General features: G+C 40.2%; 1 protein-coding gene across 1 annotated transcript in view; it reads right to left on the bottom strand.

Annotated features, from left to right (window-relative positions):
• Positions 1 to 3,919: 3,919 nt before the first annotated feature.
• Positions 3,920 to 18,030, bottom strand: part of Ttc23l (tetratricopeptide repeat domain 23 like) — a 58,437-nt gene continuing 44,326 nt past the window's right edge. Inside the window, exons 11-13 of the mRNA XM_059276671.1 lie at positions 15,269 to 15,351; positions 6,272 to 6,372; positions 3,920 to 3,994 (exon numbers count right to left, since the gene is read on the bottom strand). Coding sequence (XP_059132654.1) covers positions 6,297 to 6,372; positions 15,269 to 15,351 — 159 coding nt within the window. The 3' untranslated portion in view covers positions 3,920 to 3,994; positions 6,272 to 6,296. The remainder of the gene's footprint in view (positions 3,995 to 6,271; positions 6,373 to 15,268; positions 15,352 to 18,030) is intronic.

The following is an 18,030-nucleotide window of genomic DNA, read 5'->3' as shown; positions in this document are numbered from 1 at the left end:
CCTCCTGCTTCAAGCAACTGCAACTAATTTTTATAGGGATAATTTACATCAGATATTCTGCGACTTATGAAAGTTTAATAAATCTCATCATTTTGAGTAGTTAAATAAATTCTAGGTAGATACATAAAATGGAAAATGAACAAGTTAAAAAGAAAAAAAGAAGGCTATCTTCCTATTTGTGGCAAGTGAAATTTTACCAAAAGAAAATGATACAAACTTTAAAAAGACAAAACTAAAACTTGTAAAACCCAGCTTGTGTTCATCCATTGGCTATATGTGAAATGACCTTTAGCAGCACCCAAGTGTCGCCTGCTCTGCCCGAGGAAGCCCTCCTCTGGGTGGTGTCTCACTGGAGCTCATTAAACTTCATGTAGCTGAAGTTTTTTCTGTATCCCGCTCAGACCCAAATAAACACACAGAGGCTTATATTATTTACCAATGACATGGCCTAATGGCTCAGGCTACTCACTAGCTAGCTCTTATATCTTAAACTAACCCATTTCTATAAATCTATACTTTGCCACATGGCTTGTGGCTTACAGGTACTTTTACATCTTGCTTCTCCTGGTGGCGGCTGGCAGCATCCTCTCTGCTCTCCTTTCTCTTCCTGTCTATCTGTTTGGATTTCCTGCCTGCCTCTAAGCTGCCTAACACCTTTATTTATCATAGAGATGTTAGGAGTACTTGAGCATCCAGATCTGTCATGGATAGGGATTTTGAATATGTTTTCCTTGTGAAATTAGTAGCTTATGGATCAATATAAGATAGTTGTAGATTTCCTTGGTAACTAAAGAAATTCAGGGTTGTAAATTGACTAAATTAATTAAGAAAAGTCCCTTATCCTTTCATTAAAAAGGAGAGTCCTGTTAGGGCTGTAGCCTGTCCCTGTAGAAATGGTGCTGAAGTTTGGTTCCTAAACAGTTTTCCTACTGTTACTGTCTTAGAGGGTTTGGTTGGTGTTACTGTCTGAGAGGTTTTGATTGGTATTATCGTCTTAGAGGGTTTGGTTGCTATTATTGTCTGAGAGGTTTTGATTGGTGTTATTGTCTGAGAGGTTTTAATTGCTGCTACTGACTAGGTTGGAGCAATATTGTCTGGTCTCTGATCAAGTGGAACTTTTGATATGAAAGGGTGGGTGGATGTCTTAAACCATAAGTGGAACTCACTGAGCTTATGAACAGATTGCAGAAACTTTGCTAAAGCCACTTAAACTTCTCCATATGACATAATTTGATTTGGGCTTGGATTTCTTCTAACTTGATATGGAGATCATAAGAAAATAGCTTACCCTCATACACCCAAAAATGCTGCCAGTTAGATAATTCAAAAAAGTTATGTAGCTCAGCCCCATTAGCAACAGTAAATATTTGTTTACAGCCATGCCATCCCAATCTAGTCAGTCTCAGAAGCTAAGCAGAGTTAGTCCAGTTAGTACTCGGATGGGAGAAATATCAAGAGTTTGACTGTGTGATCCCAGTCACTGGTTCCCAACAGATTGAATTTAGAAAGAAGCTTGCTTCTTACCTATCTTCCAAAGAGAATGCAATTTTAAATTAGGTTATGCTATACTCAACTTGTCTACCGTTTCTTTTTTTGGGGGGAGGGGGTTATAACTCTCCCCCGCCCATGCAACCACAAGATAGATGAGTAATGGGGACAGTTCTCCCATGCTCACAACTTCAGGGCTGGTTTACCCACACCTGTGCTAACAGGGTTGGATCTGTTGTGCTGCCCTGTAGAGGTGCAGGGCCTGCTCTCCCGAGTGTTGCAGCTGGTGGAAGTCAGGCATAGCTCTCCAGCTCTTATGACCACAGGGCCAGCTCTCTTACTTGTCCCAGGCATTGATAGGCAGTGGGAAAGGGCAACTCTTCCCCACCCATGCCGCCTCAAGACAGATGAGTAATGGGGACAGCTCTACAACATTTTTAAGTTTTGGTGGAACTACCCAGTATGTTACCACAGTGGATTCGTGCTTATATATTTCTCAAATTCATAAACTAGTGTGTAGACGTGGAAGTAACTCTTCCAAGCCTATTTAAGTCAATCTGGAACTTCCAAATATGAGCAAATGTCCCATCTCCAGGCAGGGCGAAAATTAACAATGACAAGCTGAGTAACCAGTAAATGATAAAAAGAGGAGTCAGGGCTGCACCTGGGGACTTTGATTCTGAATGACAGACTAAAGCATTCTGGGAGAAAGCTGGCAACGGCCTGGAGAGAGCCTGCCAGTCTGTGGGCTGGCCTTGAGATTATGGCTCATACATGCTCTGGCCACAGCCAAATGCTGCTCACTACTTCCTGTCACTTAGGGATTGTGTGATTAGTGGATTTTACAGGCTGAACAAATAACTTCTTGAATAAGGAACCAAAATGTCTTGTAAGTCCTAAGTAGTAGGGTAGTTGATAGTGAGACATGGATTCTCCCAAAGACAAAGCCTGTCAGGGTGATGGGAGAAAAAACATTTTTTTAAAGACTTTTATTTACTATGTACACAGTTTTCTGCCTGCATGCCAGAAGAGGGCACCAGATCTCATCATAGATAGATGGTTAGGAGCCACCATGTGGTTGCTGGGAATTGAACTCAGAACCAGTGCTCTTAACCTCTGAGCCATCTCTCCAGGCCCAGGGAGAAAAAAAAAATTTAAAGTTGTGTAAACTGCTGTGAAATTTCTCTCTTGCCTTTGTATACATTAAAAGTAAAATAATTCAATAATGCCCATTTCTTTTCCTAGATAGTTCATCAGCTGAGGAATGTTTTCACAAACCTTTTCTAAAGATTTATTGCTTATTTGTGTGGGGGGAAGGACACACGCCATGGCGCCTGTGTGGAGGTGAGAAGACAACTTTCCAGAGTCTTCTTGCCTTGGACCCGGCTGGCCCAGAGTCCTCCCTTATTTCTGTTGCAGGGCTGCATACCAGGCTGGCTGGCTTATCAGCTTCTGCTTCCAGATGACTCTCCTGTGTGCCTCTCATCTCACCCGAGGAGTGCTGGGATTTCAGAATCAGGTCCCCGCATCCAGCTTTTTATTTCTCGTGTGTTCAACGATGGAACTCAGGTAGTCAGGCTTACACAGATAGCACTTTTAGGAGTAGAGCCACCTTCCCAGACCACCCTTTTCTAAAGATTTTTAAATCCAGCCTGCTGGAGGCAACGTGGAAGGGATAACTGACCTTAGACACAGTCGCTTAATTTCTCTTGTCCTACCCCTAACTTTTTCATTTATAAAATAAAGTCCATTCTGATTCTGATATATGATCATTATCAGGGCAAATGTCTCAGGAGACTCAAACATTACTCACAAAGACGTTTTAGTAGCCTTAAACAGGCTGTGACTAAAACCACTTCCAAATAGTTTATTAGGATGTCCATTGATCAACTGCTTAGTAAGGTACTGTACAATTTTTAAAGTGAGGACTGGGTATGTGGTGCAGCTGCATGTGGTTCTATTCAACCCACAGTATCTTGGGGGTGGAAAGTAAAGACTTAAAGGAATGAATTACAATTTTAAAAAAAAGGTGAGAAGAGTCATAATAAGAACAAATTCCTACAAGTGACATGAAGTCCAACCTAGACAAAGAGCGATCTAAAGATTTCTTTACCGAGTTACAGATCAAGGCCTCGGTTTCTAGCTCTTACACATCCCACCTACTATGCTGTGAGGTGGAACTTTTTCCTCAAGAATCTTTAGAATACAATTCTTAGTTTAAATAAATAAATAAATAAAAAACGCTGGGCGGTGGTGGCGCACACCTTTGATCCCAGCACTCAGGAGGCAGAGCCAGGTGGATCTCTGTGAGTTGAGATCCAGTACAAGCACCAAAGCTGCACAGAGAGACCCTGTCTCAAAAAAAAAAATCTCTTCCACATTGGCTCTGCCACTGCTGTCCATGCTGATAAACACATTCTGTACTCTAGAATTTGAGTTAGCAACAAAGTTGTTTTTATTGTTGGCTAGCTTATGTAGACTTCTTAATTCACTGATAACGTGAGACCTAGAAGGAAAGAGAAAAGCATTTTCATTGTCTTGGTTCTTCCCTTGAATGACAGCCCTCCCACACCACATCACTGCCTCCTCTGTGTGGAAAGGCTGTGTGCTCATCCTGAAGCAAGGACAGTATCCTATGACTTCCCGTTACCATACTCAACCCTGCTGAGTGTTTAAACATGTCCAAAACAGGACCAGAGCCTTGCATTCCTCCTAAAAGACCAAGAAGCTCTTCCCTGGACTTAGTTGGCAAAGTCTGGGTAACAACTCCCTAGATCACGTTTAATAACAGCTGAGGAAAACCTACCTCATTTATCCAGTATACTTCAGGATTTTCAAATAATTTCTGAAGAGCACAGAGATTCAAATCCCAGAGGTATACCGTAAGCCATAGAGGACCCACCTTGCCTGTTTCTGGCCGTTAAGGCTTCTATACTCTTTCCTAATACTGGAAGAGCTGAGCTAGCTTAGAAGTATGGGCCAAAATACTTATCCACAAAGTTTCTATAAAGAGTGATTTTCAGACACTGTTTATGCCTCAAGTCTACAAAAAGGGTGATTTTCATAGCCCTTGGAGGGATGGAGTTACTACATTCTGCAGAAATCTGATACACAAGTTTGCAAGGAACTTGGGGTTGTACTTGTACAGTGTCACTAAAGACTGTTTCATGCTCTGACTACTCCTGCCTACCGTACAGGGAATTACCTGTGGCTTTAGTTACCTAGTCAGAAACAGGCACAGATTTACTTCCATTCAAGGGTCACATCAAATCAGAGGTGGCCACAGATCTGAGGACTGCGACTGCTAGGATAGTAACCAGAAGTCAGCCACCACATGGTGGCAGGATTCCCCTGTGCAAAAGCCTCTGTGTTGCAAGACCGACTTTGCACTGAGCATAATCAGTCTCTGTTTGGGGTTTCAGTGTTTGTTTCAAACTATTTACATTTTCTGTTTTCAGGGGTTCTGGATCTCTTTTGAAACGTTAACCAAAAAAATGTTTTCTACATTAGCTTAATATTAGTTTTTCCAAGCAGCCAGCCCCTGCTCCATTTGCTTTAAGCATCAATGCTGTAACGCAAAGATCATAAAATCACGATAGTAAAAATAGCTGTTAATTTAGTACATGGTTACTGTGGGCCAACACTTTGCAAGTGCTTTATCTATTTCTTATAGCAATCCTGACACAGATAAGTGTGGGAGCCCACAAAGGTTTGCTAGTGAGATCTGAGCTTTCTCTACCCAAAAGGGCTGCATAAGGGGATTGATTGACCACATGAAATAGGTGGTTGGAAGGGTCTGCACTTGGCTGTGCTAGGGGGAGATCTTTTGCTCCACCCCTTGGCATTCCTTTTAAAAGCCCTTTAGAGGAAACGGAAGGGGCCGGTGGATAAGGATCCAGGCCCTCCCGAGGCTATCCTGTGTTTCTATCTGTCTCTCTCCCCTCTATATTTCTAGCTAAATCTCTTATCCCTCACTCCTCAAGAGTACCCTGGGGGAGGAAAGTGGGGGGGGGGGTCCCCCACAGGTAAGGTTTTCATCTCTATTTTATAGAAAAGCCAAATGGGATTACATGTAACTAGAAATATTAGTAGTTTGAATCCAGGCCTCCCTGTTTCCAGAGTGACAGTGAAACTGTGGCCCACTGTGTTGCCAAGGCTGACCTCAAGGCTTAAGTGATCTGTCTGTTGCCACCTCCCAAGCAGCTGGGACTAGAGGCAGGTGCCACCATGTCCAGCTTTTGAGCTACTCTTAACCACTGTGAATCATGAGGAACAATTAGTTCACAGGGACATGTTAAAATCAAGTTTCTATGATCAGATAAATAGTTGGTTGTTGACATAACTACTATCCTAAGACTTCATCATGCCCTAAAGTAGGGCCCAAATTCTTTATCAAACTGCAAAATCATTCTTGAACCCTCAGATCAAGCATGTCCTACATCCTTTGATTTGAACAAAACCATCGTCGTCGTCGTCTATTTTGGTCCTAAAGATAGTATAAAGTTTCACTTGCTAAAATTTAAATTACTGTCTCAAAAAGAATTCAGCTACATAAAAATACAGCATTAATAATAATGTGCTCTAAAGATGTAGGTAGAGAATCTAGTATATTCAAAGGCCTGAGGCAAAGCAGCCCACATCACTTTATTTATTACTGCTTGGTTTTTTTCTAAGCTGATTTCTACCACAGCTCTTGCTCCTTCCCCAGGTAGCCTGTGTGCATCTCTTGGAGTCAGCATCCACTAGTTGAAAGTGCAGCCCTGTGCAAGAGCTAAGTACTTACCATTCTTTCCAGGCACTGCCCTCCTTCATTCTGCTTTGTCTTTGCATACACTTTTCTTCCTTCCTGGAATGAGTTCTCTTTTCGGTCTGGATGAACTTTCCCTTTGGGAAACAGCTCAGTGGTTACACTCTGAAGGCTTTTCTGGGTCTTCTAGCTACTGTCTCCTCCTTATCCTCGCTGCACAGGGGCTCTAGTCTGGAACTCATGTTTTGTATTTTTATAGTTTCTTTGAGCTATTTCCTGCACTGAAGGCTATCCCCTTATGGTGAATGGAATGTTTTATTTATGTTGCTAACCTCTGACCTCTCTGGCTCTATCTTATTTAGTGGGTGCTTACCAGATGTTAAAGGCATGAATAAGACAGGTAGACTGAGTCCAAAATGTGTGAGTGACTCAGAGCATAATTGCTATCCCACAGGAGGGTCACTGCCTCAGAGGACAGTATTCTTTTCTTTATCCCTGAATAGCAAATAATTGTTGATAGTATAGGTAATCCCCTGCCCACAGCGTATGGCAGAAAATGCCAATAAACCAAACACTACCAAAGCTGGAACTTTGCTGTTGACCTGCAAGTACCACTCCAGGAAGTTAGTAACAGAGAGATACCATGAAATGAAGTGTGTGAACTTGTCTTGTCCTATTCCACACTAGACCCTCCTTGTCCATTTTGTGGGCAAGGAAGAATGGCTGTGGACTATCTATCTCCCCGTGGTTCTGCCAAAGACAAGGAACCCCCAGAACTGCCTCCTAGTGGCTTAGGAGTCACTGCCATAAAGGAGATCTGAAGGCAGAGAACTAAAGGCTCCCAAGTTTTTACTTCTCCATGTGAGCCACTGTATCAAGCTAGTGCTTGAATCCTGATCTGGAAAAGCTGTTGCCAGTTAGTATCTGGACCCTGAAGCCAATGGTCCTTCTCACTCTCTCATACTGACCAAATACTCTCCCTTTTAATTTCACAAAGGCGGTTTTCACGCTTCATTCCTTCACCTTTCCTCTCCCAGCCTCCCAGCCCAGAAGCAGCTGCTCCATTGTGTTTACATGCCCAAGATGAGGAAGGACAGAATGCAGGTAATGGACATGAGCTCTGAAAGAAGATGTAAAGCTAATAGTTTCTCTAGTTCTAATTATGTCATAGATTTTTTCCTTTCTGGGTGGTGAATAAAGCCACTAAATACATTTGATATTAAAAGAGTAAAATCCAATGTCCAGTTCTAGAGCTTCAGAATGGCTACTCTAACTGAATAGAAGTTAGATGTCATTAAGATGTATTGACAATAGGTTTGGTGTATGCCAGTCCCCCCACCCCACAAGTTTTTATAATAAAGTTTATTTAAAAACAAAAAAAAGATGCTTAGGCCCTGATAGGTCAGTGGACTCTGTGGTACCTGCTTTCTTTCTCTTCTTGTAAAAAGGAAGCTTTTTTTTACCCCCTCTGTTGGCATATGTTGCTTCAAAATTCATCAAAAAACTCTATCAACATAACTTCTCGGTTTGCAGTTGTCCCAGAGATATTTGACTAGGATGAAAATGAAGGTGATACTCCATGCTTTCACACTGCCAATCAGTCTGGATTAATAGTCACAGCCAATATCTATTAATCTTATATTGCCTACTACATGCTGGTGCAAAGTGCTTTGTGTAAATACTCTTACTCTGCATTATGTTTGTATAGTATAGATTCTATTTGACCCCTCATTAAAGAAAGCTGAAGTTTAGGATAATTTGTATGTGAAAAGTGTTGGAATGAATGAGATTCAAACAGCTTTGTAACACTACATTTAGTCTGTAGTCTAAATTATTCTATAGTTAGGACTCTCTTGTAATGGAAGGACCAGTCTGCAAGGTAATAAGTGACTTTCTCATTATGGAACATGTTTAATCAGGTACTGGACAGACAATCTCAAAAAGTTGTTCTACTAATAGAGTTCATGCTAATCTTAGTAAATGGGGATTTCCTATTTGCCAGTAGAATGACTTTTATTAGTCTCCACTCACTTCACATCTGCCATCATTATCATCATCATCTCTAATTATCACATGCTCCATGCCAGATGTCTTTCCAGACAGTTTTCCTCACATTAACTCATTTACTTACAACAGCCATATGAATTGGGCATTCTGTGCTTATCCCTAGTTCATGGATGAGGAAACTGATCAGTGATTTGTCCAAGACCATATGGTAATACACAATAGAGCTGGGTTGTAACCCAGCCATTGGTGTAATCCCAATTCTTACTGCTTCATTGAATTATCTCTTAACATTGACACTTGTGTCACATGCTTGACTTTATCTATCATCACAAATAAAATGCATGTTATAAAATTTAATATAAAATAACAGAAATGTATAGCATAGAGAAAGTCTCCACACTCAAATGGCCCAGAGATAATACTATTATCTTTACTAATCATATATTTATAAAAACCAATATGTATTTTTTTCTTATTCCTTTCAATATATCTGAGGTATTTTCTATGACTCTCCAAATCTACAACCTATGTTTTTGAATGACCATGCTGTATTAAAATAAACATATACCACTGTTTCTTCTGGTTGACATTAAGTTTTTCTACCATTTTTTTTTTCTTATGAAAGAAATCTTTAAGGAAGATGCAGACAGACATGCACGTCATTTGTGTAAGGATCTCAAAAGACAGAGTCTGAGCCATATTTTAGAGTCATGAGACACATGCATTTAAACATTTTTCTCATCTTTTCCTCCCAAAATACTCAACAAAAAGGAAGTATAACAACAAGTATTTTCAATAGAGTATAAAAAAGGCTGACTCCCCTTACACTGGGCTTATAATAGCTGTAGTTTCCATTATCACAAATAACAGGCTAACACTCATCTTTGTTAATGCTGCTTGAGATTGGAAATCATGTATGCTCACTGTTCAGTTGCACGCACCCCCCAAGACAGGGTTTCTTTGTATAGCCTTGGCTGTCTTAGAACTAGCTCTGTAAACCAGGCTGGCCTTGGAATCATCAAAATCCGCTTGCCTCTGCCTCCCGAGTGCTGGTATTAAAGTCCTGTGCTACCACTGCCCAGCCAATAATGCTTATTGTTGTTATTATTACTACTACTACTACAGTTCATGGAAGCTATGTGTCTGCCATATATTAAATGCTTAGATAGAGTGCTCTTATTTTAGGGATAAAGTGAGAGTTAGGAAGTCTTACTATTAATATGAACGCTCAAATTTGTGTCCCATTGCTAAGGTATTAAATCATCATGCTACAATCTCTCCAAAATAAGCATGCATGGTCTCCAAAGTTCTTTCCAAGTCCTATTGTTTCACATGTACACACATTCTGTAGATTATTTTATCTATCTCATAAGCTTCAGAATATATCTCCTTGAGCTCTTGTTCCAAACTGCCCGCAGCTTACTAGACATTGCCAAGTAGATTTACAGGACATTGCCAAGTGGGTGTACAGGGAGTACTTCAAACATAGCATATGCAACATGGAAATCATTATCTCCCTAGGTCCTAGACATCCTCCAAGATAGTCTCCTCCCCTCTGCCAGCACTGTTCATTGTATTCATGTAGTGGTCAAGCCAGAGACTTCTTTTTTTAAAGATTTATTTATTTTATAAATAAATTATAAATTATTTTATAAATAAATTTTATATGAGTGCCTGTACACCTTTACACCAGAAGAGGGCATCAGATCCTATTATAGATGGTTGTGAGCCACCATGTGGTTCCTGAGAATTGAACTCAAGATGTCTGGAAGAACAATCAGTGCTCTTAACTGCTGAGCCATCTCTCTAGCCCAAGCCAGAGACTTTAAAGCCACCTTTGTTTCTTGCCCCTGCCACACTTCACATCTAATTGCTTTCAAAGTTTGTCAACATAGACTATAGAATGTTTCTCAGTCTACCATCTATACATGCTTTCACTATAGCTTAGGTACTTAGAGATCACACCACCTCTCTTGGGCTGTATCATCTGCCCTCTAAGGGCTCTCCTTATTTCTCCCTAGGTACTATCTTTCGGGCCCTTTGCTATCAGAGTTAATGTCTGAAAGCTGATAAATGGCTATCATATCCTGTTGAAAGTTCTTCGACAGTTGCTGTCTAAATAAGTCCTCAAATACTTAGTATAGTTTATGAAAGTCCCATAGTATGGCCCTAGTATTTCATCCCAAGTTTATTGGCAGCACGTTATTACTCATGCACCTTAAACTAGAACAAGTCAAGACTACTTGCTTCCCTGAGAAATACACACCATCTCCAGGACACTGAGTTTTTATTCACATTGCTTGGAAGACCCTCTCTGGCTTCTTTTCTATCTGGGGCTACAGTTGTCTACCTACATTTGAAGACCTTGGCCCCTTCCTGCACAAAGTTTACACTCAAGTTCTGGCTTCACAATTTATTCCTCATCATTTTCATTTATAATTCTATTAAAAGTGTGCTACAGAATAATTTTAAACTGGTTATGTGTGTGTTTTCTCTGAAAGGAAAATACCTGAAGCATAGTGCTCATTCCTAAGAGCTTGATTTATGAATGGTTAAAATTGAAGTGCATAGCCGGGTGGTGGTGGCGCACACCTTCGATCCCAGCACTCAGGAGGCAGAGGCAGGTGGATGTCTGTGAGTTCAAGGCCAGCCTGATCTACAAAATGAGTTCCAGGATAGCCAAGGCTACAAAAAGAAACCCTGTCTCTAAAGACAAAACAAAACAACAAAAACAAACAAAAATGAAGTGCGTTTGTGACTCAGATAAAATTTAACTAAACAACCTCCAAGTTTGTTTCCAAATCTGTTCTATGCACTGAACTCTTACAGAATGCCCTTGTGCCCTTGCAACTATTGTTCTGCCTTGGAATTAACTCCCGCTTCAAGTGGCCCATCTGCTCTAACTTCTTTGCATAGGCTCCAGAAGACAAGAATTCAGGCTGCTGGCCATGGCAGTCCAGAGATTGTTTCACTACGTTCCTGCAGGAGGTGGGGGAAAGCACACTAGAGCACATCGGAACACAGCGGAGTCCCAGGACATCTGGGACTGATTGTTCCAGTGAGATGCTGAAGCAGAGAGAGCAATTCGTGCACTGCTTTTGGACATCTGGGCTTTGGCAACTACCCATGGCTTTGCTCAGCAGTTCTTGGGAAATGAGATACGGGCTTGTTTCAGGGAAAGAAAAACCTTTATTGACGCAATATCTACTACAGCAGAGGCCTTCAAAAGACTTCTTTTCCCCTTATATGGACTCTGGCTAGGTCTAGATCTTGCTGTCTTCAGCAGAGAGAGAGAGAGAGCAGTTAGAGACCTATATTAAATTCCCAGCAGCCCTGCCTCTTCCTGGGCAAAGTAACTGGAGAAACTCAGTTCTCAGTGGGTCTGTGTGTAAAATGGGTTCTAGAGTGTCACCTACTGAACAGGTCTCTCTGTGTGCAGACACAAACCCATCAAAGCTAGATCCTCTACATAGTGAAGGAGTGGGACTCTGAAACCTGATCCACTTAAGTTCAGACACCTGAAGAAACATAGCCTGCCTGGTCTACATCAGCTTCCACGAATGTCCCCTAATTTCTCCTCCTTCTAGGGCTCTTGTCAACTTGAGGCTACTGAGAAAATATATTCACTCCATTTATCTTGAAGTTTCTCTTTAAAAAATTAAAAATATATTGTATTAACTCTGAGAATACATTGCATTTTGACTGTCTTGTCCCCTCCCCCATCTTCTCCCTGATTTACCTCTCATCTCACCCATCCAACTTTGTTTTCTCATTTTTTTTAAAGCCATCCAGTCCTATTAATGCTGCCTATCTAATTTCGCATGTGTGCCTTAAACTTGTGTAGATCTTGTTCGTGGTGTCATAACCACTATGAGCTCACATGTACAACTCTTGTACACAGAAGACATTGTTTCCTTGTGGTCACCCAACCACCCTACCCCTTACAGTCTTTCTGCTGCCTCTTCCACAACGATCCCTGAGCCCTAGGAGGGGAGTGCAGATCAATCGATCAATCGACGTCTCCTTTAGGGCTGAGCACTCAGCAGTCACTTATTATTTGAACCTTGACCAGTTGTGGGTCTCGTATCTTTATATTTACTTTTTGTTTGTTTGTTTTGGTGTGTGTGTGTGCGTGTGTGTGTGTGTGTGTGTGTGTGTGTGTGTGTGTGTGTGTGGGCACTCACGCGTGCATGCCATGGTAAGCATTGGCATGCATTTGGAGGTCAAAGGACAATTTGCAGGAGTCTTTTCTCTTCTCCCACCGTGTGCGTCTCAAGGATTATCTTCAGAGGTGGCGGCAGGTTCCTTTAACTGACTTAGCCATCTCTTCAGCTCTGAGGTTTCTCTTGTTTGAATACAAGCTGGGTAGAAGTTTTACTCCAAATTTGAGGAAAGAGACTGTATTTTGTCTCTGAAATTGCATGTGGTTGTTTGTATTTTTGTTGTTGTTTCATTAGTAGTAATTTCAAAACACAATAGGTACATTGAATAGGGCAGAGTGTCAAATCCTCAATCACAAAATATGGTGATTCTGACTAACAGTTACCTCAGATTTCAAATATTCTGATGTGTTGCCTTAAAAGTAAGAGGCAGTGAGTGTTCCGTAAGCAAGGGGAGGGAAGAATGTTCAACTAACACTGACTTAGCATATACTCTGTTGGGCACGTATAGACAGGATTCTGCTTCAATCCTTATGACTTAAAAAGTCCTAACAACTCATGATTTACTGATATGTTAGTGAGCCAAGGCTCAAGGAGGAGTAGCAGATTTGCTCAGGTTCACGTACTTCCTAGGTGGTAAAAATAGGTTAAAATTGTAAGTCTTACTCCAGTCATGAACATTCATTACCCTTCTCTTAACATAAAATAATAATATGTTAATATATATGACTCATTTAAACATTCTGGTTCATTATGTCTACACTTAGAAAAAGAATTACTATCATTATTGACATTTTATTATGATGTTGACAATCAGTGAACATTTAAGATTTAAAACTGGCTAGAACCTGACCATTATGTATGGTCTCATTAATGCAGAAATGAGAGGGAAGTGCTCCTATTATAGTCTTATGTAACTCCAGACTACAGGAGTTAAGTAGTTCTAAGTAAGGCTAAGGGCGTTAAAGTAAGTTCTCTAAGATGAGAGAGTGGAGAGTTGAAGCCTTGAGTTTTGAATCTGCTTTTATAGTAGAAGCTAGACTGCCTCCAGAGGCCACATTCTGAAGTTGGAGAGACCTGCCTCTTTCTGGGCAGCCTAGCTTAAGCAAATCGATTCTCAGGTTTTCCATACAGAAATGGTTCTGGAGTGTGTCGGCTGAGTTGCTGTACCCATGTGTATATCTCAAGTCCACTGAAGTCCTTAACATAGCAAAAGAAAAAGAGTCCAATCAACTTTAGTTCAGATCTTACCCTAAACACCCTAAGCTTCAGTTTCAGCCTGAGAGAAAAACATACCTACCCAGCTGTGGTTTATGAGTCAAAAATAACATGTGTTAGAGAAATAGAAGGAGATCTATACTCTAGCTTTCCATATTCTTATTGTTTTGTTTAAGAAATACACTTTTATACACACTTGCAAGCAGGGAGCAAATTCCTCCCTGTTTCTTTGTGTGGCTGTTTCTCTGTACCCCTAACCTGAATGTTATAGAAGGCAATAACCTTCTTCAGGGCCTACCTGAAGTGTGGCTGACTGAGGCTGGTGTGGATAGAATGGGCTGCAACTGTTCTTCAAGCTCATCTTTCCCACCTGATTAACCTGATGAGTCTGCTGAGGATGGACTGATTAGGAACCACTTCTGGTGAATGAAATCAGAGTCCTAACCTCACCCATTGTGGTAGTTTGAGTATAATTTTCCCCCATAAGCTCATAGGAAGTGGCTTAGGAGGTATGGCTTTGTTGGAGTAGGTGTGGCCTTGCTGGAGGAAGTGTGTCATTGTAGAGGCAGGCTTTGAGGTCTCATATATGCTCAAGCCATGCCCAATGTCTCAGATCACTTGCTGTTGCCTTCAAGTCAAGATGCAGTACCCTCAACTACATCTTCCGCGCCACGTCTGCCTGCACACCACCATATCACACCATGATGATAATAGGCTAAACCTCTGAAAATGTAAGCCATCCCAATTAAATATTTTTTTTTCTTTATAAGAATTGCCATGTTCATGGTGCCTCTTCACAGCAATAGAAACCCTAACTAAGATACTCATAAACTGGTAACCTCTTTGTTAAAGAACTTTCTGAGAAAAGCATACCACTTTTAGGGTCACATGCACTTGGATCCAAATCTCAAGACTGTGGCTTTGAGAAAAATCTTCAGAACCTTGGGTTCCATTCTGTCAAATGAGAGCTTTGTATTGAGTAGTTATAGAAGTTTAAATGAAATTGTTTCTAAGCAGGACCTAGGTCAGTTGGGGGTTTTAGCAAACACGTAAAAATTTTTAGCTTCTTTTTTCTTAGAAGGGAACAATTCAAGATTAGTATCACATTGAGATGTGTAAGTATCAATGATAAGAAAAGGGAAGAGAATGGGGTAGGTCTCTTAAACCTATATATATATACATATATATATGTATATATGCATATATATATAATCTGAACATGCTAAATCTGCCCAAATACCTGCCTTATATTTAGAGACCTAGATATACTCAATGAGAAAAAATAATTTTAATGTATTCACTTATTGACTTTGTAGAAATCCATAAATACACAATATTGTGGCTATCATACTATCAGCAAAGATTTGTCATGCAGAATTTGGCTAAAATGCTCAGCACTGAGGTGATATGCTTAATGTATTTGCATATGTAATAATATACTACATATTGTTACAGCCAACTCCTATAAGTCTGCGTCCTAAGCTAATAGGAGCTGAGCTAATTACATCCAGTATAGAACTTGACAAAACTCATATCTGAGGTGAGATTTTGCCTTACTAGATAATCACCAATACCTGACTGCATCAGAGACAGGCTGGTTCATATGCCCATAATGACGACATGGTTTGTATCCAGATGCAGAACTTACCTCTGCAATAGGGTAAGGAGGTTTTTAGTCTCTCTGCTCTTAATATGCTTACTTCCATAGATAAGAATTTGAACCATCAGACACTGTAGGTGAAATGAGAAACGTAACAGGTTACAGAGACCCAGAGCAAACATGTCAATGTCAATTGCAAACTAAAATCAGAAGCAGCCTAGTGGACCTGCAGAGTCACAAGTTTACATATTAAAATACCTGTACTTCATTCCATTGGTTTCTGGTCAAAGAGAAAAGCAGTGTGGACTGAAGGCTCACGTTACTTTCTGTATCCTGCATGCAATATATATGCAGTCCAGTTTACTGTACCCGTTGCTACAGATGACCGAAGTAACAGGACCCAAAAGTGATAGAGTCCCTCCTTAAGACATGGCTACAACAGTGGTTTCTCTCAGGATTTTTTAAATAACTCAAACTAAATAGATACAATTAAACTCCATGTATGCCTGGCAAAACTGCCTTGTAGTCTGATGCCAATCACTTTATTCTTAGACAAGTTTCTTAACATTTTATTGCTAACATTTGTTTCCACATAAAATGGAATAATAGAACCAGATTTAATCTCTATCTCAAACAGCCAATAGGAAGTATGTAAATTCATGAACTGATTTTCAAAACACTAGACATCAAGCAATAAAAGACTGTGATTATCCCAAAGAGAGAAAGTATGGTAAACAGCATGATTGTCCTAGGCTACTGCTTTGTGTTTCTGGTCTGGGCTAGCACACAGAGAAGAGAGACCCAATTAGGGTCTCGAAGAGCTGAGAGTCCAAGAAGACTCTTGGAAAATTGTAATAGAGAGGAGACAGAAAAACAATGTGTATCTTTCATGAGTCCCTCTCAAGTAGCCAAGGTTAGCCCTTGCATGAGAAAAAACTGCAGAATGTACAAAAAGGAGTCATCTAGGGGAGGGGATGCTGGGCAGAGCATTTATACCAGGTCAAGTTAGTGCCTGTTCTCACCCTTGACTAAATGGTGTCTAGTCTCCTGTGAGATCTTCAAAGCAACACATGGACCAAGTTGTGTACAAGTAGTTTAACTGGAATGAATTTCAAGAATAACAATGAGATCCAATATCCAATAATAAGATCTATATCAGCCTTTAATCCCAGCACTCGGGAGGCAGAGGCAGGAGGATCTCTGAGTTTGAGGCCACCCTGGTTTACAGAGTGAGTTCCAGAACTCTAGTATCCAAACAAAGATTACTCACTCAGTGTGAAAAACAAACAAAAAACTAGTGAGACCCATAATGATAAAAAGCAACCAATCCTAACTAACCAGGAAACATATAAGCACAGTGGCACATTCCTATAATCCAGCACTCAGGAAGCTGAAGCAAGAAGGATCATGAGTCTGAACTATAGTGATGAGACTCTGTCACCAAAACCAAAACAACAACATAAAAAGAAAAAGAAAAAGAAAAAGAAGAAGAACAACAACATTAAAACTATCATTGGAACTATATTCATTCTCCATTCACTCCCCCCCACTTGTGCCTGTGTGTGTATGTGTGTGTGTATGTGTGTGTGTGTGTATGTGTGTGTTTCTTTTAAGGAACAGAGACATGGATACACACACACACACACACACACACACACACACACAGAGAGAGAGAGAGAGAGAGAGAGAGAGAGAGAGAGAGAGAGAGAGAGAGAGAGATCTTGGAAATAAAGATGTCTGGCATGAAAATAAACTGGATAGGATTAACAACTGTTTTGATTCTAAATTTAAAAAAATAGAGAACTTGAAGACACAGAAATGGAACTATTTAAATAGAAACTAGCCGTGGATCATCTCAGTAGAGACAGAATAATAATTTCATAGTATTCGACATCTATTTCTAATTAAAAACTCTCACCAACTCAGAAGGAAATGAAAACTTCTTCAACATAATACAATATCTGAAAAGATCTACAGCTAAAATCAACTCTAATAATGAAAGTCTAAATAATTTTTTCACCAAGTTTGGGCTCAGACAAAGGTATCTGTTCTCATCTGGTCTACTTGACACAGCTTCTGTATTCTAACCAGTGCAGTAAGATAAGAAAAAGAAATACAAATCATCCAGCTTGAAATAAAAGATACAGTACTTATTAGCACATGATATGACTATCTCTTTAGAAAATCTACAACACAGTACTGGAACTAACAAGTTAAGCAAATGTATCAAGGTCATGACATAAAATTATACAAAACCCAGATCAATAGTGTGTCCGTATATCAGCAACAAATAATCAGAAAGTGAAGTTCAAAGTGATGTATTTTAAATGGAATAAAAATGCAAAATCAGCCGGGCGGTGGTGGCGCACGCCTTTAATCCCAGCACTTGGGAGGCAGAGCCAGGCGGATCTCTGTGAGTTCGAGGCCAGCCTGGGCTACCAAGTGAGTCCCAGGAAAGGCGCAAAGCTACACAGAGAAACCCTGTCTCGAAAAACCAAAAAAAAAAAAAAAAATGCAAAATCAGATAAATATGAGAGAATATATACAAGACATATATTGGAAACTACAAAATATTACTGCAAATAAGTTATAATTTGTATTAATTCTGTAATCCATATTCTTGAGAGAGAGATAACAAACACTACTAAAATGCCAAATCTCTACAAACAAATCTGGGCTCTCTATGCAATCTCAGTCAAAATTCCAGCAAGTTTTAAAATATGAATTGACATAGCGACTGTAAAATTCCTCTGGAAATGTAAAAAAAAAAAAAATCCCATAATACCATCAACAAATGTGAATGAGAACTA

This window comes from Peromyscus eremicus, chromosome 11 (assembly GCF_949786415.1).
Source record: "Peromyscus eremicus chromosome 11, PerEre_H2_v1, whole genome shotgun sequence".
In the NCBI taxonomy this organism is placed as follows: Eukaryota; Metazoa; Chordata; class Mammalia; order Rodentia; family Cricetidae; genus Peromyscus; species Peromyscus eremicus.
This window is presented reverse-complemented; position numbering and strand designations above follow the sequence as displayed.